Here is a 22175-nt window from a genome sequence, read left to right on the forward strand (position 1 = left end):
AAAAGCCTATAGTCATGCACTAGCTAGAATATTCCCTTGAACCAAAAGTTATTAATGTGCTACTCTCTCCAATATAGGTGTGAAATAAACAAGTATAAAAAAAACTTAAGTAATTAGAGAAAAAACATAATAAAAAAATAAAAATAAAAAACATATGACAACATTGCACGAAGAGCATTCAATAAGGAAACCTCATTGAAAGATAAACCTAACCATATGTACAACTAATTATTAAACTATGTAAAAGCTAACTAACTAAAATGTGAAAAACTAAATTGAAACAAAAAATCTTTAGTCGATTTTAAATTTTTTTTATTAAGAAAAGTAAACAAATTTAAGAACCTAAGAAAATAAAATAGCCAAATTATAATCCGTAAATGCACTAATGCAAATAAGAAATGCAAACCAAAATCATCTAAACTATCCATATCAAACCTAGCCACACCATGATAGAATACATTAGTCTCATCAATAACCACAAGCGTAAATACTTCAAACATATCAAAATGATCATCTAGTGTATTGTAAGAAGTCTCCATCACATCATGGAGTGGAGCTCCAACTACCTCATCAAAATACAACATTAGTGCCACATGCGAATATCCAAGTGTATATCCCCCAATCGCATCCATATAATCACAAACATAGTCCTAGTATGAGCATCTATCATCCAACTACATATTTAAATATGAGTGAGTCAATTGATACACATCAACTTCATATCTAGCAAACTCTTGCTACTCTTTACCAAATTGAAGCTAGGCAATGCCATGCTAGGATGAAAATACACTATCATAATCAAGCACCGATATATATATCCCATAGTGCATTGCATGGCCTCTGTATCATAGTATCTAAAATAAGCCCTACATTGCCAATATGACATTTGTGCATGCACATAAAACTTATGCCCACACAGTCTATATCCAAAAGATGGGTAAATTCATAACAAAAATATGATCACAAATGAGGATCCACAACGTGCCTCCCTCCATTAGTGCATATAAAATTGATCATGCATCTGAAAAGGTGAAATCTTATATGGACCCATTTGAGTAGGATCTAAACTATCACTATGAAGCTCCATTGTAAGTGTATCCATCCATAGAAGCTCCATACTATGACCCATCAAAAATCCCCATACAACAAATAGTAATATTAGCTAGAGAGAAGAAATCTAGCTAACTATCTACGCATCCCTATGCAAACCCCTAATTTAAGTCACAAAATACTTCGAACAAAGGCCATTAACATGAAATGCTTCATGAGTCTCCTTTAAGTCTTGAATAGCAATAGAACTATTCTCATAAACTTCTCTAGCTTTAGAAGGATCCAACCAACATATGCGAAGTTTCCTTGGATACTTATAATAGCAACTATTATATAACAGAACTAGATTATTCTTTTGAAAACCCTTAAGCTTGAGTTGTCTATCATGCCAAGCTTTCGTGTGTTTTTGATGTATTTTTATATGTCTCAAGAAGGCAAACACATGATCCTCATCTAGCTTAATCAACTCGCATCAAGTCAATTGGATAAGGAAACCCTCAAAGTTGAAACTTCCAATTCAATAGGAAATATTGCTTCAATCGCATATACTAAATTAAAGAGTATAATATTAGTCGTAACCTTGTAAGCAATTTTATATGCCAAAAGCAATTCTTGCAATCTTTCATCCCAATTGCACCTATTCTAGAAAATAGTTTTGCCTTTTAAGGAAAGTCCTACAATAACTTCAATAGTAGATGACTTTTCATTATTAGAAGAAGGCACATAATTTTTAATACCTAAAGTTATTATTAACCATTATCACACCATAACTAGAACCAAGAATCAATATCATAAGTATCTAGTGAAGTACAAAAACCATTTTATCAAAGAATCATAGTGGATTCAAAAGTGATTGCTAACTCTGACTTATGACCATCTAGTAAATACCTACTAGTCACAATCACATTAATATCCCACCTATACAAATGCACTACATGAGATAATATTTTGTAAAAGTAGAACCTTATTTTCATAGAAAGATCTGGATTCATCGCATGAGACAATACCAGTACGTGAGTATTCATATGTGTGCTTTTGCTTATTTTATCAATCAAGGATAATTATTTTTTAATCTCCATGAAATTTTATAGTATTTATGGTATTTTTAAAATTTTACTATAAAAATAAAATTATTTTATTTTATTTAACTTTGTATAGATTTAATCTATTTGTTCCATGATTCTGACTTATTATACGAGCATGCATATATGGCATTGGTTGCATTATGCTTGGTAGATAGATGGAATGATACTAAAGTGCTTTGTATTGTAGTAAGCAAATCATTAGATAGGATAGAGTTATACAAAATATGCACAATTTATTTATTTAGGTAAAATTATTTTGTAAGGCTTAAAAAGCTTGATTATTATTATTCTGTAAACCTTAGTTTAACTATATTTGATAAGAGCAGAAATATTGAAGCAAAAGCACGACATTCAAGACTATACCCAATCTTGTGTCATGAGTGCTCTCAAATTCTCTTCTCTCCTATCTCTATTTTCTTTTTTGTCTAATTTATTTTTCTTTCAATTTTTACTAATGATTTGTTGTTGCATAGTAAAGAACCTTAACATTAGTATCAAAGCAAAGTAATTGGTTTGTGTCACCAAAGAGAGAGTCATACATCCATCCTAGAAGGTATCATCACCCTCAATATCTAGCATCTCCTTGTTAACTATTGGTCCAAAAATTTACACAATGGAATGCATTTCACTATCCCCCTTGTCTTTTTCAATCTCTCTGTGATACTATCCTAATCGATATATTTTGGTATGCATGGGCAATGTCACCGAATGGAGTGAAGCTAAAGCACTCAATACAGATTATGAAAAAGATATTACTCAATTTATCTATGAAAATATTATTACTTCCTTTGGTTGTCCATCGGAGTTGGTCAATAATTATGTCAATAATTATGTCATTCATTTCTTTAAGGGTTTAATTTCAAAAGTAAATAACATTTATAAGATTAAGTATCAAAAATCTCCACTATTATCCTGGAGTAAATGGTGCTATAGAAGTCATTGATAGAATTGTGATGACGATTTCATGATGGAATCTTTCCAAAAGCACTAAACAAGGAATGATTAAACTTATTCCCAGAGCACTAGATAGAAGAAAGCTGTCTCAATGGGGGTGCTAACCATGTCAAATTCAGCATAAAGCAATGGGATTTCCTACTTGGAAGAATAGTACAACTACGATAGCCTAGTTTTGTGGAAGGAAGGAGATTTTAGGATGACATCTTGAACTTAAATCTTCTTGCTGGATCATGCACTCCATATAAAAGCGGCTTTTATACTCATAAATAAGGAGCTTGACAAAGCTTATGACAGAATAAGTTGGCACTTCATAATGAAAGTAATGGTTGTAATGGGGTTATACAATGAATTCCTCAAGATGGCTCATCATTAAATGCAACAACTATGGTGTATGTAAATGGCATGTGTTCAAAGCCTTCTTCACTGTAGAGGTCAGTCTACAATTATATCATTTCTCCATTTTAAAGTAATAGACTATTAGTAACAAACGGACCCAATTTTTAGATGAGAAGCTTAGTTTTATTTTTAGACATATACTTGAATACTCGTGTGAGTGCATGCACGTGTGCATCTTTACGTGGGACATAACATCTCTCGACCCGAACTAAAACAAGTCAAATTTGGCTGTAGAACAAGTGCGTCAGCAGTAAATGTACTGTAGAATGAGCACCTTCGAGTATCTGATAGAATAGACACATAACTAAGAATCCCTGGTATTTGAGAGAGGGGACTTGAGAGCCACCCAAATGAATATCCAATTGTCTTACTCCTGATTGGGTTGCTTGATGTAAGCCTTCTTCCTTGTTCCCTCAACTAGTAGGTTTCTCAAATAAGATTTTCACAGAGGTGCCAACAGTGGCAGCCCAGTTGGCTGGGAGAGGGTATGTGGATATGATTGATCAGCAAGCTCTAAATGTATACTTCTGTTTTATCTGTAAGAGTTTGGGAATCCCTTCCCTCACAGGGGCATCCTGTTTATTAAGAGCTAGGAATTACTTCTTCACAGCAGCTGCTGCTGTCGTTGGCCGTAGTAAGCTCAGTGCATTCTCAATGGCTTCCATGGCCGTTTGTAGAGATTCAAGAGATGCAGCATATGATATTCTGATGCATTTTGGGTCTCCAAATGCATCGCCTGGAACTAGTGCCACCTGGTAAAACATAGAGGATGTCTGTTAACACAATCCAAGAGATGCACAAGAAGTTTTTGGCATTTTCCCATGTGGGAAAAGGGGCTGTTTTCCTTGTTTTTCCCTGTAGTGTTCAACATCATGAGCTTCTGATCGGGGGGCACTGCATACCTAGCTAGGTGCAATTGGGAGCAGGGGCTGCTGGCCCAGGTTCCCTTGCTGAAGCTGATGATGTTGTCATAATTCAAAATGTGGGAATCATAGTAGAAATGTCTAACACTTCTGATGTTTTCCCCTTTCACATGGATTTTTTTTTCAAAAATAAGCAGAACATTGTTCATTTCACCATCATGATAGAATGCAGAAAATACTAGAGAAGAGACTATTTTAAAAATGATGCTAACTCACACGAGCTTTTTCCAGGAAAAAACGGCACAGGGTCTCTGCATCATGAATGGTCCCAAACCCATCTGCTTCAGTTCCATAATAGTCGCTAAAATCGGGAAACAGATAAAAAGCACCCTGCCAGATCCACATGGAGTTGAGTAAGAACACTAGCTGAACTCTGCTGAATGGGTAGACAAGCTGATGAAAGCAAAAGAGCATAGCATAAAACACCATAGAATGCAGAATAGAAGGGAACATGTGACTTTACACCACTTATGCAGTATACATCTCTCTCACCTCACTCTATCTATCTATCCATCATTGATCCATCCATCCATCAATCTATCTATCAATCCTTTCTCACGTCACTCTATCTATTTATCTATCAATCTATCTGTCTATCCATCACTCACACCTCTCTCTTTTTTTTTTTCCGTAAAACTCACCTCTCTCTCTCTCTCTCTCTCTCTATATATATATATATATATATATATATGTTATACACACACACATTCAATTCTAACTTGTTTTCATAAAAACATCATAGAACCTCAGAGAGACCTGGCAGGCTCACACTTATGACAATGCATGTGTCAGAAGCATCAACAGTGGGATAAAATAACCTATTTTTTCAAAAACTAAATATCTTGATTAACATAGGCAGTAAACAATTAATACTGCAATACCTGTGGAACAGACAACTTGACACCATCTAATTTTTTAAATCTTCCCACTAGAAAATCTCTCCTCTTTTTGAAGGCCTTAACCATAACTGCCACATGCTCGCCACCTGCATAACCAAGCTCCAGGGCTGCCAGCCCTGCCTTTTGAGAAATGCTACTTGCTCCTGAAGTTGACTGTAAAAAAAGAAAACAAAAGGAAACAACAAATCCAGGATGTCAGAAGACCCCATATTCTGCCCAGACAAAGAACACAATCTTGAGTGCCAACAAAACAAACACCTGACTCTGAATTCTGTTACATGCAGTAACAAAGTGCTTGGGTGCAGCCAAATAACCAAGGCGCCAACCTGTCATTGCAAAAGCCTGCAGCGGCAAAACTTTATATATTAGAAAGGCACTTTTCTTGTCATCTATCAAGATGAAACTCCTACAAGTCTTTTAACAATAGTATAATGAGCTGTTTTACCAACTCCACATTTAATTAACGTGTTTGATATAGCCTTTTCTCCTTATGTGAAGAGACTTGGCTGCCCACCTTAGAGAATCCATTGACAGTCAATGTGCGGTCTCTCATTCCAGGCAAAGAAGCAAAAGATGTGTGACTGGCAGGATTATACATGATATGCTCATAAATTTCATCTGAAAGTACCTGCATTCAAGTTTCCAAGTTTCCAAAGGTAACTTAAACTGCAGAGACATAGGTTACAAAGCTTTTTTTTTGGAGTGAAGATATATTGAACTGACCAATAGCCTTGGGTGCTTTGCAACGATCCCTGCAATCTTTTCTAAAACATCTCGAGGGTAAACAGATCCTGTTGGATTTGAAGGGCTACATAAGATCAAGAGTCGAGATTTCTCATTCAAAACTGCTTCCAGTGCTTCAGGCTTTAGCAAAAAGTCATCTGTTAAAGCAGTTGGTACAATTATGGGTGCTGCATCTGCTAAACGTGCCATCTCTGGATAACTAACCCAAAAAGGTGCAGGGATAATAACCTGCAAATTCAAACAAAGAGACATTTACTTTCCAGCTGCACTGAAATTTTAGTTTTAGGAATTGCAATCAAACACTCAATTAGCAAGATTTTGGAACTGTCTGAACTAAATGAGTTGTCACACTCGGTAGCCCTCTGCCTCCTAATTCATCATGCATTTAAATCCCTTCGTCCTTTTTGTGGCTCATACATCGATCTAGTTACACAAGACCACCATAATTTTTACCAAAAGATAGCTTTAAAAAGAAGAAAAAGGAAACCAGCCATTCATAAATGAACAATGCAACATGCATGAGCCTTAGAGGTACGCAGTATAACAGCACAGTTGAGATGCAGCTTTGAACAGAGTCAGCTAGTATTGGCAACAGCACAACCCAATGCAGTTACACCCACTAAATGTGTACTAACAGCAGTCTTATAAATGTAAGCGCTAAAAAAGCATCAGCATTTCCTTCACTGCTCTCATTGACAGTTTGGCTATGCTCCAAGATTCAGATCAAGAAGGCAGTAAAAGCCCTTACAGTCAGTCAAGGATTGGCACTTGCTGCCCTGAGCAGAAGTGGTCAAGCAATACACTGCTGCACTCGCATGCTCCTAGTTACCCTACAGACCTAGATGGACACACAGCAGGTAGGTCAACAACAGCCTCTACAATCAGCTACTATCTGTGTCAATACTTAAACCACTAGCAGTACATATGCAGTTTCAAGCCACTCGTAGTGCTGGAATCCTTATCAAAAGGGTGCCCAAATTTTCTAGCATCTTTTGATGAACATTTCCATTCAGCATTTGCTTATGTATACTATTTGTGGTCCTTGTAGGTCTGGGCTGAAACTGATAAATGAGTGTTTTGAAAACTTCCCGTTTCTTAAGTCTTTTCCATCTATAAGCAAGTTTGTAAACCACATTCTAGCAACAACCTGGTAATGCAAGACCATTTTACCTCTAGATTATTAAATAAGTTGATGCAAGAAAGATTGATTGCACGAAGTTCTTTGAGTCTGTGAGCTAAACAGGAAGCTCTGTTTCTGATTTATCCAATAAGGATAATTTCCTGCTTAAATATGTGCTTGGAAAAGTGTTTTACCTCATCACCAGGGGAGCAAACAGCGAGCACTGCTTGAAGAATACTTTGTTTGGCCCCATTGCTGACCAAAATTTCATCAGTTGAATAGGTAAGGCTGTTTTCATCTGAAATGCAACATAGAATGACCTGAACTAAATTCTTTCTTAGAAGTATGGGCTCTCAGATTGCAGCTCTGATATATACCTTTCAGTTTCTGACAGATGGCCGTCCGCAACTCAAGGGTGCCTGCATTGGGAGTATAGCGCGTGTATCCATCTTGAATTGCCCTTATTCCAGCCTGCAGAATTATGCCACATCACTCAAAAATATCCCCTCTACGACGAAAGCAGAAATGTATTATCAAAATCTTAACGAGTCTTTTAAAAAGAAAACTTACTTCGGCAATGGGCTGTGGAGTGTTGAAGTCAGGTTCGCCTGCTGCCAGCCTGACAACAGGAATACCAGCTTGCACCAATGCGGTAGCATGATCAGCGATGGCCATGGTCTTAGATGGCTTAAGAGCTGAAACTCTTGGATTAAGTGAGATGTCAACCTTCAATGACCCATTGGTAGATGCCTGATCTGCAGGAATGGCTTCAGCAACAAAATTGTACTTGTGCGTCTGGACGCTCTGATATCTTGGTTTCCTGATTGCATTCAAATTTGCAATTTGTCAGGTCTCAGTTCCCAAACTAGAAAGAATAGTTATACCAAACGACCAACAAAATGAAGGCTCCTGGCGATAACAATTTTGTTTCAAAATGCAACCCGTAAGTCCAATTTGAGAGAGTTTTCAAAGAGAACCGTGTGTGTACAGTGATCCACAAAGACTAAATGCATTGTCATCAGCGCACAGGCACCTCTCTTGTTGCAACTTGCAAGCAATTCTCGTTTATAATACTGACACAAGAAATTTTTGCCATTTTCCCACATGGGAAAAGGAGCTCTTTTCCCTCCATTTCCCCTATAGTGTTCAACATCATAGCTTCTGTTAAGGAGGCACCGCAAGGGCCAGCAGTCCCCCTGCCTCCAACCGCACCTAGCTAGGCATGCCACTCCTCCCAGAAGCTCATGATGTTGTCGTAATTCAAAATGTGGTAATTACAGTGAGAATTTGCCAAAAACTTCTTGTGTGGGAATTTCTCATCCTCTTACAACACTTGTTATTTGGAAAATTAGCCATTCCACCTGAATTTTGAGATCCCTTCTCTGTCTTTTCACATAAGCCTACTAAGATTATATGCAATTCCGAAACAGCAAATGCTTGTCTATCTGGTTGATTTCTCAGAAGCAAGATTTTCCATCAGAATTCGAACCGAAAAGAAATGAGCGCACCTTGCGACAAGCAAGTGACAATGATGATCTGCGGAGCACCCTGTGAGCCAGACACGCCTGGGCGAGCCAAAGTCCTGTCTGCCGCAGTCGAGGCCGCGGCAGGTCTGTGCGAGATCGAATGTTGTGCATGCATCAGAAGCTATCCGAGCCATTGCTCCTTCTGAGCCAAGGAAGAACGGGACTCGCTATGTGCGTCTCCGCCCGCGCCTGAGAGAGAGAGAGAAGGGGGGGCGGGGGGGGCGGCGCCCGGGCGGATGGGTGGAGGGGGGATCCCGCACTCGGGATTGAAGCAAGCAAATGAACACGAGAGAGAAGCCGCTCAGTCGGGATTGAAGCGAGCGAATGAGCACGAGAGAGTGTTAGTTGGGCTGGTGGAAGAAACTTGACAGAGAAACCCAGCCTGCCTCGCGTGGGCTTTTGCCGTGGTTGGCTTTGACAACGACCCCAGCTGGTCTTATGGACTAGTCGCCAGAGAAGACCATTCTGCCTTATAACACTAGTTTCCTTCCATAAGTGGACAACCGGACGGACCTCCTACTCGTGCGTTGTGCAGGTTGCGAACTTGCAATGCTCGTGAGGCTTTGTGTTTTTGTGAGCAAAGAGAAGCGGCCCTATAGTACCTTTGCTCACACGTAAAGTAATGTGAAAAATGTCAAGAATGTGATTAGGCTATTTATTGAGATTATTAATTGAAGCATTTAAATAATCATACAAATTTGTGATTTATAATAAGCAATATATATTTGTATAAAATGCATTCACTCGTGATATGTTGAATGTGCGAGGAGTCTCCATGTGTATGTGTGTGTGTGTGCACATGCGCATTATAGCACTCTTTATGCACCTCTATTTAGCATTGGTAAAATGTTGATTGATGTAGGGCTTTTCCAAATTGTTCCTTCCCCTGGGATCAAAGAGGTAACCTACATGGTAAGCATCAAGAGCATATGGGTCATCCACACAAGCATGGGTCTCCGCACTACTATCGAGGTTAAAAGGATAATTGTAATCATACATTCACTATATCATAGAAGTGATTAATGGTGTCATCCTCAAGCACTTATTATGGCACAAGATCCGCCAATAACCCACACAGTAGCATGCACTAACTCGTCCATAAATTCTTCAGGAACCACTTTGCCATGTAGGACTGGAGTAAATAAGGTTGCAATCATCAACCCTTAGGCATTGCATGTCCATGAGCCCACATTCGTGGCTACTATTGGCCATTCAAAGTTAAGGGCCTTGGACTAAAGGGGCTCCTTCTCATGAAGTTGTAGTGAGATGCTCTCATCATGGCATCATCCGTGAGAAGCATCATGTTACTCATAAGGATGCTCATGCTACTCATAGTAATGATCAAGTGGCTGATAATATCAAGCACTTTGTTTTTGTCAATAGTGATGTTGCTCCCCATGTACATACTCATATACATTTGCATGATGCTGCCCATGTACATAAGGCTGCCTAGATGGTTGTCCATGCCTACGACCATAATGCAACTCATAAGAAAGTGCATAGTCATCAAATGCATGTTGTTGCTCATAATATGCACAATCATCATATGCATGTTAACCATAAGTAGACACATGCTATTGCCTTTGCTCATTGAACCCATACCAATGATCATGGTACTCATAATTTCCATGAGAATGACCATGTTGTTGCTCATAATCACATTGATCCATCCTTTTAAGTGCAACCATTTGAGCAACTTGAGTCATAAGGGCTGCAAGTTTGTCATTGGTTGCCATGGCTTGCATGTTGGTGACTAAGATGGTTGAGATCACTTGTTCCATCTTAGACATGAATTCGCTATGTTGCTCAATTAGTCGATTGTGGCTCTTAGCCCCAAGAGTGTCTTCTCACCATGTAGAATCATTCAATGCATTCATTTGGGGATGCCAAGAGCGAGAAAAGGAGCTAGAACTAGGAGCCATGACTGAGTTTATCTAGCGAAGTTGCTCACTACTACTCACTGTTCTGGACCTCTCAAATGATCATGACAACCTGCTTCAATGTCTACATGTTTTTGCTTCCTATCCTAACATTTGATTCATAAAAACCTGCTTAATTAACCCCTCAAATACTACATGCTAGCTTGCTTTAATGTTTGCAAAAGTCAGTGTTATAAGCCTTGTAATCCCCAACAAACACAATTTCCTACATAAACTCTCTAAGCTCAAAAGTAGTACCATCAACTTAGTAAGAAGAAGCCATCCTTATGGAGCTAAGTCTACAATTCAATTATAAGCTTTGCCAACTCCTATCTAGGATCTAAATTTGCACCCTGAGCAAGCAGTAGCATAGTTGATATTTCTTTGATGCCTGTTTTAGCCTCCATGACTGCAGCTGATGTTAGTAGATCCTTACAAGAATTAGTTACGTCAGCATCCTCAACCTTTCGCCCCTTACAATAGTGGAAGATATGCTAGAAATTCTATTGATCTGGTTGTTGTTGGTTTAGTGGCAAACACAGAGGAAGATGAAATATTGGCTGAGCTAGACAACTACACTGATGAAATTAAGCGTGTCATGCCCGAGTCTACTTGACAGCATCTATTTGTAGCCAGTAGCCATTCACAACACAGACCCTTTCCAAAGGAATAGTGGGAACTTGTCCAAACACTAGCAATACCTATCTAGAAATTTATGTTGTCAAAAGGTGACGGCACAAGTAATGATAATTCTATTCACCAACTACAAACTAGAGGGAGTGAAGAAGATCAAACATCATATTGAGGGTATATTATCCAACTAGAGAAGGTTGAGAATCCTATTGATTTGCTAGTTACATCAAATCACCAATCAGTTCTGCAATCCTTCGTAATCCTGCTGATTGCTAATTTCATCAACTCACCATTGAGATCACTAATCTCAAGGAGGTGATTTAAGATATCTGTTGTTCATTAACATCACTAGCAGTACCACAACTTAGTGCTACCCACACAAGGTGTGTTGGGCAAGCAATCAAGAAACCAACTACTTTACTAAATTTGACTATATATGGATATGCATCCCAGTAACTTTACCAATAGGATCATGTTTGGAGAACTCAGAGTTCACAAATTCAAGCTTATTGGAAGCAAACCAATGGTTCTATGGCAAGTCTTGCATACCCATCGTACACCCCAAGAGTACATATGTATGATGTCTATGATTATCAAACTAGTGGTTATGGGGCATGTGCCATGGAATGGCATCCAAAGAACACAAACATGTACATTAGTAGCATTGCTATACCTTCGAAAACTAACAAACAAGTACTTTTGAGGTTACATAACATTGATCCACTTGCACATAGGAATTCTAGTGCTTGTATCCAAACTGGTGTACAACCCTTGACTGTGGAGAAGGCACATCCTTGTACAATGCATAATCATAACAATAATGCCCATGGCTTCTAAGTGCATCTAATGGCCTTTGTAGTTGATAGGATTCAAATGCAAGGAAATGACCCTAGGTGTGGCAAGCCATCATCAAGTGGTAGATGGCAAGGCTAGAATTGGCTTCATGGATGCATGGGCCATTAGTGATGAGAATGTGCCAAACAATAGGGTTGGAAGTCAAAAAATTTCTTATTTGCAATCGGATCAGAAAACATGTATGTGGGTGTGGTTGCCGCCGCTTCTTATGTTATGGTAACAAGGACTATGTTTGTCATGTAAGCATAAGCCCATCATCATTCATTGTTCCCATGGAAAAGCTTGCCAATGGTGTCCAAATTTTTTAAAACCCCCACAATCCAATTCTCTTGTGGTCCAATGTAAAGAAGGGGTTGCAGATCATTGTTTTGTTTTGTGCTCTAGGGAGGACAAGATAAGCCAGAAATTGCAAGCCATGCAGGAGGAGATTAGCCTCCTACTAGGAGAGCTAAGACACTTCTCCAGGAAGCTCAAGGCTGGAAAATCCAAGTGTTTGGAAGACCTTTTTTGTTTCCTAACCAAAATCATTGACAACAGCATAAGAGCAGCCAACAACCTTTCAAGCCTTCCCCTTGGAATCAATCTTGCAAAACCCTACCCATTCACCAAGCCCTTTGGAACTTTGAATAGGGATTAAGTTCACATTGTGCTTTGAGCATATAGCCTATGCAAGTTGACTATAATCAATCGATTGCTTGAGCAAGAATACATAGTCATGTTGCTTACTTCTCAATAGTCTTTGTAGCACTACTAGAAGCTTTGAGAATCAATTTCTACATCTTCTATAAGGCACAAAACAAGCCTACACTTTGCACAAAACATTCATGCACTTTTGACTCCTACTGAAGAAGTAGCCCTTGCTTATGATAGAGCTGCTTTCAAGCTCAAAGTGATCAAGACAAATCCCCTTGTCCCAATTAGAATGATCATATTCACCTCTGAAAACTAGACAATTCTGCTTTTGGGTAGTTTGCCAAATTTACTAAGAGAATGCATATGCAAAGGCTCGCTCAGTTTTCACAAACTGTACGATCAACTGATATAGATGAAGATATCAGATTTGGAGTAGATGCCTAATTAGAGAAGATATTAGCTCTAAACTATCGCCAACCCTACTTAAGAACCTTAGTAGTCCAAATTGGAAGGTCTATCAGGAGTCTATAGAAAAATATGAATAAAATTGTTGAACGAGCAAACAAAGGAATGGGGTGTTCTCCTCTTTATCCACAAAATAATCTCCAATGTTGATGCCTTCTTCAATTGACCTCAGTTCAAATAACAATAAGATCTGCTTCCTCTTGCTAGTATGTAGCACTTCTTGATTCCAACAGTCCCAAATAGGCTGGCTTCCAACTTCTTCTATCTAGACCCTCCAAGACTACTTTTAGCATGATCTTATTTCCTCCTTGGATGTAGGTCTCTCATCTCCTTTTTTAGTAGATCTCATGTGGATAACAAGGAAAATGAAGACAATACAAATAGGCTAACAATGTTATGTTGTCTCAATCTCCTACTGACCTAGAGCACTTGATGATGGTGCTTAAAATGCTCTAAAACAACTAAGGAAGGATCTTCTAGGGTCTTTGATCTAGGATGAGTGAAGAACAAGAAGAGAGATAGAGATTTCTTGCTCAAATCCATGGAGGCTCTCAAGAATGAAGAAGAACAACCCTCTTTTGAAAAAGTAGTTGCAATTAAAAATTCTCTCTAAGTCTTATGAGCCTTCTTCAACCAAGAACCCCTAAAACTTTACCTCAAAGTTGAAAATGAGCTGCTAAATTTGACTTGAGTACCTCCAACTTGACCATGGCTCCTGTGAGATCTAGAATAAAGGCTACCATCGCCCTATGGTACTCCATTAAAGCTTCTTTAAGCTCATGTCCCTACCGTACATGTATAATCACCCTCAAAGATTACAATGGACTATATGCCTTCATTATTATTTGATTCTTAAGGAATGTTGAATACTGAACTTGTCTGGTTTCATTTCACTATTGGTTCCTTATCTTCTTGATCCAACTTAGGGCTATCATATTGGATATGCTGTAGCTCAATGTTTGGATAGTATCCAATAGGCAATGCAAATTTTTGATTTGTCATGAATCAAGAGTAATAGACCTCTAGGCTTAATCCTAGCTAGTGCAAGGAAAAGAACTTGTTCATCTTGATAGAATGATAGGAAGAAGATAAGTATCTCTATCTTATGGCCTTCTTGATGTCTTTTCAACTTACAAGGGTTTCAATGATAGCATTATTATGGCACCACTGTTTCCCACCACAAGCATGTCTCGCCTACCAGTCATAGCTTTGCAATCATAGGCTTGTTAGCTATACTTTCTCCTATCAAATCAAAAAAATCTTCAAGGGTTTCAATCTAGACTTCAACATTATTCTCAATATCGGACCATTTCCACGTGACTTTAGGTGGCTTGATTTGCTTCAAGAGATTTATTTCTTTTTTTAGAGGTCAATATTCATTGTTGCAGAAGGTACCTACTACTAGCAACCAAGATCACAGTATTTAGAACATCATGTTAGGGTGTCTTTAGCTCCCTTTTCCTTGAATTCGTAAAACACATGATTATGTAAACACATGAAAGTTTTTTACTCCTCTACTCATAGCATTTTGCTCTCATTACAAGGGAATGGGATGATAGCAACAATGATTTGCAATGCAAAATAGCAACCTTGCTATTTGTGTTGCTATATGCATCGTTATTAGCGTTGCAAATTCGTATTGCGATGCTAATATCAATGTGTATAGCGACACTAATTGCGATGCAAACAGTGACACTAGTCTGAGAAAAAAAAACATCGAAAACCAGAGCGTGGCATTTGCTGCAAACAATTTCGAGAGAGAGAGAAAAAGAGAGCAAGAGAGATTGTTGCCTTGAGAGGGAGAGGGAGAGGAAGAGGAAGAGAGAGAGGAGAGCTCCTCACCATCGTTGCTGCAACTGCCATCGTACACGAAGAAGAGGGAGAAGTGTGCAAGAGAGAAAGAGGGAACATCACAAAGAGAAGGCAGAAAAGGATTCACCTTTGGGCCTTTGAGGTAGGTACATTACCTCTTCTTGCTTTGTTTTTGTATTTTCTTTTTTTTTTTGTTTTTTTTGTAATGAAATGCATTGAAGATAGGGAGGAAGGGAGAGGAAGAGAGAAACGAGATATAAAGGAAGGGAGAGAGGAGAATGAGTAAGAGAAACAACGAGGGGGGAGAGAAACAACAGAGAGGCAACAAAGAAAGAGAAAGAGAGAAAGAAAGAGAGGGGGAGAGAAAGAGAGAGGGAGAGAGAAGGAAGAGGTAGAAAAGAAGGGTGAGGTAAAGAGAACAAGGAGAGTGAAAAGAAGAGAGAGAGAGAGGGGGGAGAGAGGGGGAGAAAAAGAGAGATAGAGAGAAAAACAAATAGAGAGTGAAAGAGAGAGGAAGAGAGAAATGGGGAAAGGATGAGAGAATTAGAGGGGATGGAAAGATAGAAAAATAAAAGGGGAGGGGGAAGAGAAATACAAAGAGAGGGAGAGAGGGATTTTCAATGTCCTTGTTTTTTTTATTTTTTTTATTTTCTATATTTGATTTTGATTGTAACGAGATGCATTCAGTGAGAAAGGGGAGGGAAGGAGAGAGAGAAACGGAGAGAAGGGAGAGAAAAGAAGAGAGAGAAGAAGTGAGAGAGGGAATGGAAAATGGGGGGAGAGAGAGAAACAATGAGAGAGACGGGGAGAGAGAAACGAAGAAAGATGAAGAGAGGCAAATAGAGAGAGAGAGAGAGAGAGAGAGAGAGAGAGAGAGAGAGAGGGATAGATAAAGATAGAGAGATGAGAAGAGAAAAGGGATGGACAAAGAGAGATGGAGGGAGGCAAACAAAGGGAAAGAGGGAGAGAAAGAGGAGTGGGAAAAGAAATAGCAAGGGGGATAGATAAAGGTAAAGAGAAGGGGAGAGAAAAGGAATGGAGAGAAGTAGAGAGTTGGTATAGAGAGAGAAACAATGAGAGAGAGGGGGGGAGAGAAACAAAGAGATGAAGGGAGGCAAGAAAGGGAAAGGAAGAGAGAAAGAGGGGTGGGGAGAGAAATAAAGAGGGGAGAGAGAAAGGAATGGAGAGAAGTAGAGAGATGGTAGAGAGAGAGAGAAACAATGAGAGAGAGAGAAGAGGAGAGAAACAAAGAGATAAAAGGAGGCAAACAAAGAAAAGGAAAGGGAGAGAGAAAGAGGGATGGGGAGAGAAATAGAGGGAAGAGAGAAAAGGAATGGCAGGGAATATAAGAATAGAGAGCAAGAAAGATAAGTAGCGATTAAAATGGAGGAAGATCATCGATGAGGGAAACAAAAACATATTGTTTGTCATAACATAGACCAAATGGAGAATGATGATGCTCATGACATCCAAGATTGTGAGGCATATCATATTCAGCGTGTCCTGTGTCCTTGCACTCAGTGCAAGCCGACAATTAGACAAAAGCATTGCTTGTCCATAGATCACGTACGACGCTTCGACAAGTTTCAATAAGAGATAACTAACTAGGCAATCTTAGACTTTGAATGAACAGTAAGAAAAGTGTGTATCGTTTAGGCTTTATATTTGTAAAGTAATTGAATATCACATACAAAAATATCAGATGTGCCTTGGAAATTTCTATAGAGAGGTGACGCTTCATCCACTACAAGGATTTAAGCCTACTATTTGCATCGCAAATAGCGACGCAAATAGCGACGCTCCACAGGGAAAAAAAACAGGCCGAAATCGAGCATGGGTTTATTTCGCATTTTTGCGTCTTATGTTTTGAGAGCGAGAGCGAGAGAGAGAGAGAGCGACTGTTGTGAGAGAGGAAGAGGAAGAAGGCTTGCCGCCGCCGCCGCCGCTATTATTCGCGAAGGAGAGGAGGAGCCTTCATCGCAAAGAGGAGCTGCCCCACAGTTGCCATATCTCATCGTTGAGTCTCCCTCTCTCCTTTTTTTGCTTGTTTAGGGTTTAAATCACTTTCTCTTTTGCTTGTTTAGGAGAGGAAATGAGAGAGAAAGAGAGGGAGAGGGAGAGGGAGGGAGAGGGAGAGGGAGAGAAAGAGAAAGAGAGAGAAAGAGAAAGAGAAAGAGAAAGAGAGGGAGGGGGAGGGGGAGGGGGAGGAAATGAGAGAGGAAGAGAAAGAGAAAGAGAAAGAGAAAGAGAAAGAGAGGGAGAGGGAGGGAGAGTGCATTCTCTCTCTCCCTCTCCCTTTTGCTTTTGGAGAGTGTTAGGATATATTGTGAGAGGGAGAGGAAATGAGAGAGAAAGAGAGGGAGAGGGAGAGGGAGGGGGAGGAAATGAGAGAGGGAGAGAAAGAGAAAGAGATGTATACTCAAATGGATAGCTTTATGGAGATGTATGTCTACTCAAATGGATAGCTTTTGTCTACTCAAGATGTAGTCCACCTGTGTGTGTATATATTAGAACGATAACATATCCATGATTATGGTAATGGTATGCACTTTGCTTTTTTTATGGGCACCATTACATCAACGACTCCTTAAGAGGGCTAAAAATTGGTCATACACTTTATAAAGTCTAATTAGGATATTTAAGATGCACGATAATGGACTTATCGATAATGGTATGCAATGTGCTTTACCATGGGCCACGTACATTGGTGACTCTTTAAGATGGCTTAAAATTGGTCATATCCTTCATTATGTCCAAGTAGGGGATCTAATTGTGATATGCATAATTCCTTGTTTTTGTATTAACTTTATAGGCATAACAAATTAGTAATCATGCCAACTAGTCAACAGAAGGACTAAAAGAAAATGATCCCCTAGCTAATGGTCGTTATGGTACTTTATCAAAATGAACCCAAAAGTGTTACCATAGAAGAAGAATCCCTTAAATTGAGCATATGATATTTTCTTCAAAGGTTATGACTATGAGCATAATTGATTGGAACAAATTTTATAACTATGGTACACACACATACACACCCCCACACAGGCACAAACATTTTTACTATTTGATATTGTCTTTGACATGGTAACCTTGTATTACATTGTTGCATTTGATGTCTTCCAATCATTACAATAAAAGTTGATAAATTTCATAGATGGCATTAATTTTTATACATGGACCTAGGACAAAACAACCACATTACTAAGATGCTTTTTGTTGAGATTGGTTTATTATTAGACTAAGAGATCCTCAATGATACTCATAAATTTTCTATACCAACAATGTTGATGTTGTGCTAGAAAGAATATATGAATATATGGGTAAGTGTACATAAGCATATAGAATTTACTTAACATCTTGATATACCATAACTAGGGTGTATGCTGACACATATCGCTACTTCATGATATTACTTCGCACACGCACACGCACATGCACACGCACGCGCACGCGCACGCACACACACACATGCATGATTAATGCATATTATGATATATATGTAACATTTGAGGGATGAGTATGAATGTTCCCTATTGTATTTCTCTTTAATTGATGATTATTTTCTTTAGTTTATTTTATGGCCTCAATAGACCATAATAGAAACACAGAAACACTAGTTTTGCCTAAAATATTCCTACTACTGCATATAACTTCTTGAATTGATTTACATACATATTGATCATTAATTCTTTAGGACTAATATGCAGACATAAGATATACATCATAATCATTTACAAAGCACTGCTCACCTAAAAATTATGAATCAAAATACTCTCAGCACGATCGTTCTTGAACAAATAACTTATTATAGATAGACTAATTTCTAGGAAACAAGAACAAAGTAGTAGAATCAAGCATCATCGACCCTATACGGGCACTTCCCTAAAGATCTTTCATTCGTCATGATTGAAAAGATACATATATTGATTTCATGCACCTACATGCTTACAAGTACTAAGGTAGATGATGCAATTTGAGCCCTAACACATGGCACAACCCAGTGTATTACTGTGATAGTCAGGACTCAAAACCCACTAGTATGCAATTAAGTAGTATATAGCATGAAAACTAAGTAGCATGAAGACTAACGCATAGAACATAGTTATACCTTGCTAAAGGCCTTGCATCCCTTAATAAACCACACTGAGCAAGCAACATTGAGTAGAGCCCCTCTAAGATACTCAAAGCCCTCTAGTGCAGTTGTATAAGTAATTCTAGGTGTCAACAAAATGAGACTAAGAAAGAACTATGATGAAACAAAGTGAAAAGTGATATTCATCAATGGCACCTAGGATTACTTATACAACTAGGATTTGTTGACAAAGTTGTATTTTGTTGACTAGGATTACTTATACTCAAAGTCCTCTAGTGCAGTTGTATAAGTAATCCTAGTAGAGCCCCTCTAAGATACTCAAAGTACATAACCTAGAGACCGTAGCTAGGTATATAAGGTATAATGGCCATACAAGAAGACACCTCAATAATTGACTGATCACCACTAAATCCCAAAGAAGAATAATGTTCCATCCCCTTCAACTCTATATTCACCTCATGAAGAACTTCATTAATCATAGCATCCTTGTCACCATTCTTTTTGTTGCAATGAAGAAGTAACATATTCATCACTTTTCCTTTTAGCATCTAAGGCATTATCCAATCTTTTAGTCAAGTCCAAACATTTAGTCTCCAACTCATGAACCTTATGAACGAATGCCTTTTTTTTCCACAATAATGAATAATTATCTACCGGGACAAACAAATCCTTGAGCATGGTATATGGCCGAGATATAACATCAATAAATCTCTCAACTACTATGTCCCATGCATTTTTTACATCAATCAGTAAAGCATTTCTTATATCTTGAAGTTTAGATTTCAACACCATGGATGCATCAATATCAACCTCAATGTTTTTCAAAATTTACTTCTCAACCTCTTGTAGAGACTAAAACCTCTCAAGCAAGAGCTTATGGTCAACTTGAAACTTGACATACATCTCCATAAAGCTATCCATTTGAGCCTCGTTTTCCCAAATTGTATTAGAAGTCATTAAATTGTTTGTTGTGACATAGACAAGATGGAAAACGAAGAAGGTCCTGTTGTTCAAGATCGCGAGGCGTATCTTAATCAGCATGTCCCATGTCCTTGCTCTCAATGCAAGTTGGCAATTAGACGAAAACACTGATTGTCTATAGAACACGTATGACGATTTGGCGAGCTTCAACCGAGATCATTGATCAGGCAATTGCGGATTTTCAGCAAATGGTAATTTGAAGTTAATATCAATCATGCATTGTACTCGCAAGCTAATTGAATACCATATACAATAAGATTGGGTCTTGCTGGCAAATTTTCTATCCAGGGAGGTGATGTCTCATCCCAAGGGGGAGTGCACCCTTTGCGGCCAATTAGAAGAGTTCGTGGGCGTGTGATGGATGGAGTGCAAGAGCCAATCCACCACTCGCAAGGCCAATCTATACCGTCAATGCCAGAGGAGACATGCAACCTTCCAGACCTACCTACAATCTTGGAGCCTGAGATGGAGGCAAAGATCGATGCATTGATTCCCATGGATGTTGAGACTTCTGATCCGCTTAGAGAGGAAGCATCCATACCATTATATGATGGGTGCCGAGTATCTCGGCTGAAGACACTGCTTGCACTCTTAAGTGTGCAAGCAAAATACGGGTGGAGCGATACGAGTGTGACTGAGTTGTTCAGGTACCTTGTACATACACTTCATTGATATTTTTTTTCTGGCACTATTATTACAAACATTTGTGCTTTTTCAAGGTGTTTTATGATTTTTTTCATGTGATTGAAATATCATATATTACCATCTGCAAATACCATGCCTGAGTCTCATGATGATGCATGACATGTTTTACGAAAACTTGGCATGGACTACAATAACATCCATGCATGTATCAACGAATTTCGAGGAGAATAAGAGACTATGGAGACATGTCCAAAGTGTGGTGCTCACAGGTATCGACAGGACTTGCAAGGGCAAACCATCCCTCAAAAAGTTCTCAGACACTTTCCGCTCATCCCCTGCATAAACCATATGTTTTGTACGTCCGGCATGGCGAGCTTGACAACGTGGCATGCGCAGAATAGGTCCACGGATGGAGTTCAATGAATATCAGCGGATTCGAGCACATGGTGCCACATTGAATCTACCTTCCCAGGCTTTGCTCAAGAGCCAAGAAATCTTCGGCTCGGTCTCACAATGGATGGCGTGAACCCATTCGGTCTGCGCTCAACTTCTTACAGTGTGTGGCCTATAGTCCTTGTCAACTACAACATCCCTCCATGGCTTTCTACGAAGAAAGGACATCTCATCCTTAGCTTGCTCGTCCCAGGCCGCTATAAAGTAAAAAATATGGACATTTATCTTCGTCCATTAGTCGATGAGCTTAAGTTTTTGTGGGAGGAGGGGGTCACTATGGAAGATATGAGCAGGCGCGATGGTCGGCGGTCAGCCAATATTCGATCCATTCTCATGTGGACGATGCATGACTTTTCGGGATTGGGAGAGTGCTCAGGTGAGCAGGCCTCCGTTCTCGCTGGTAATATCTATACTTTATCTCATTCAATCAAGTGTTCACTAGGTTGTGGTATTGGAACAGGTCTGGTTACCTCAGGTTATCATGCATATCCATTGTGCAGGCCACAGTTAGACTCCCGAAGGCCACGAACCATGAATAATATGGTATATCAAGGACACGGTGCTTTCTTGCCGGAGGATCATGAACTCAGGGAAGGTTTCCTTGGATGAGCTCCAACATGTATGAACGCTGCAAGATGGTACGAGCTGAAAATGGTCCACGCGAAATCACATCCAAATGAAATGCGGCGGTTCTCAGTTTTCTACGAGTTGCCATATTGGACCCACTTACAGGTCAACCACTTGTTGAATCCCATGCATATTTTCAAGAATGTGGGAAGCTTGTTATGGGACCACATCACAGGAAAGAGACACACTATAGGGGCACGAATGGATTTGAAGGAGGTAGGTAAGATGGAGGCGCTTTGGCCGTAGTCGAGTGCTGATAGTTGCGTGCAGCTTCCTCGGGCTCCTTGGGTTTTGTCCACTAAAGAAGACCGCATTTGGAAGCAAGTAATCAAGTCTATCCGCACTTCGACGGGTATGAT

At 39.2% G+C, this 22175-nt stretch overlaps 1 protein-coding gene across 1 annotated transcript; it reads right to left on the reverse strand.

Moving 5' to 3' along the window:
- Window positions 1–3689: 3689 nt before the first annotated feature.
- AAT (aspartate aminotransferase) lies at window positions 3690–9159 on the reverse strand. The gene is made up of 10 exons (XM_087677869.1): window positions 8683–9159; window positions 7745–7994; window positions 7552–7645; window positions 7369–7472; window positions 6034–6282; window positions 5825–5938; window positions 5569–5652; window positions 5293–5463; window positions 4628–4741; window positions 3690–4240 (listed from the first exon to the last, which is right to left on the reverse strand). Exons 1-10 carry the CDS (start codon window positions 8832–8834, stop codon window positions 4085–4087), a joined length of 1488 nt encoding a protein of 495 aa, XP_087533995.1. The 5' UTR covers window positions 8835–9159; the 3' UTR covers window positions 3690–4084.
- Between the last annotated feature and the right edge of the window lie 13016 nt (window positions 9160–22175).

Source organism: Lygodium microphyllum, chromosome 5 (genome assembly GCF_053477565.2).
Source record: "Lygodium microphyllum isolate KBCC chromosome 5, Lygodium_microphyllum_v1.1.10, whole genome shotgun sequence".
Classification (NCBI taxonomy): domain Eukaryota; kingdom Viridiplantae; phylum Streptophyta; class Polypodiopsida; order Schizaeales; family Lygodiaceae; genus Lygodium; species Lygodium microphyllum.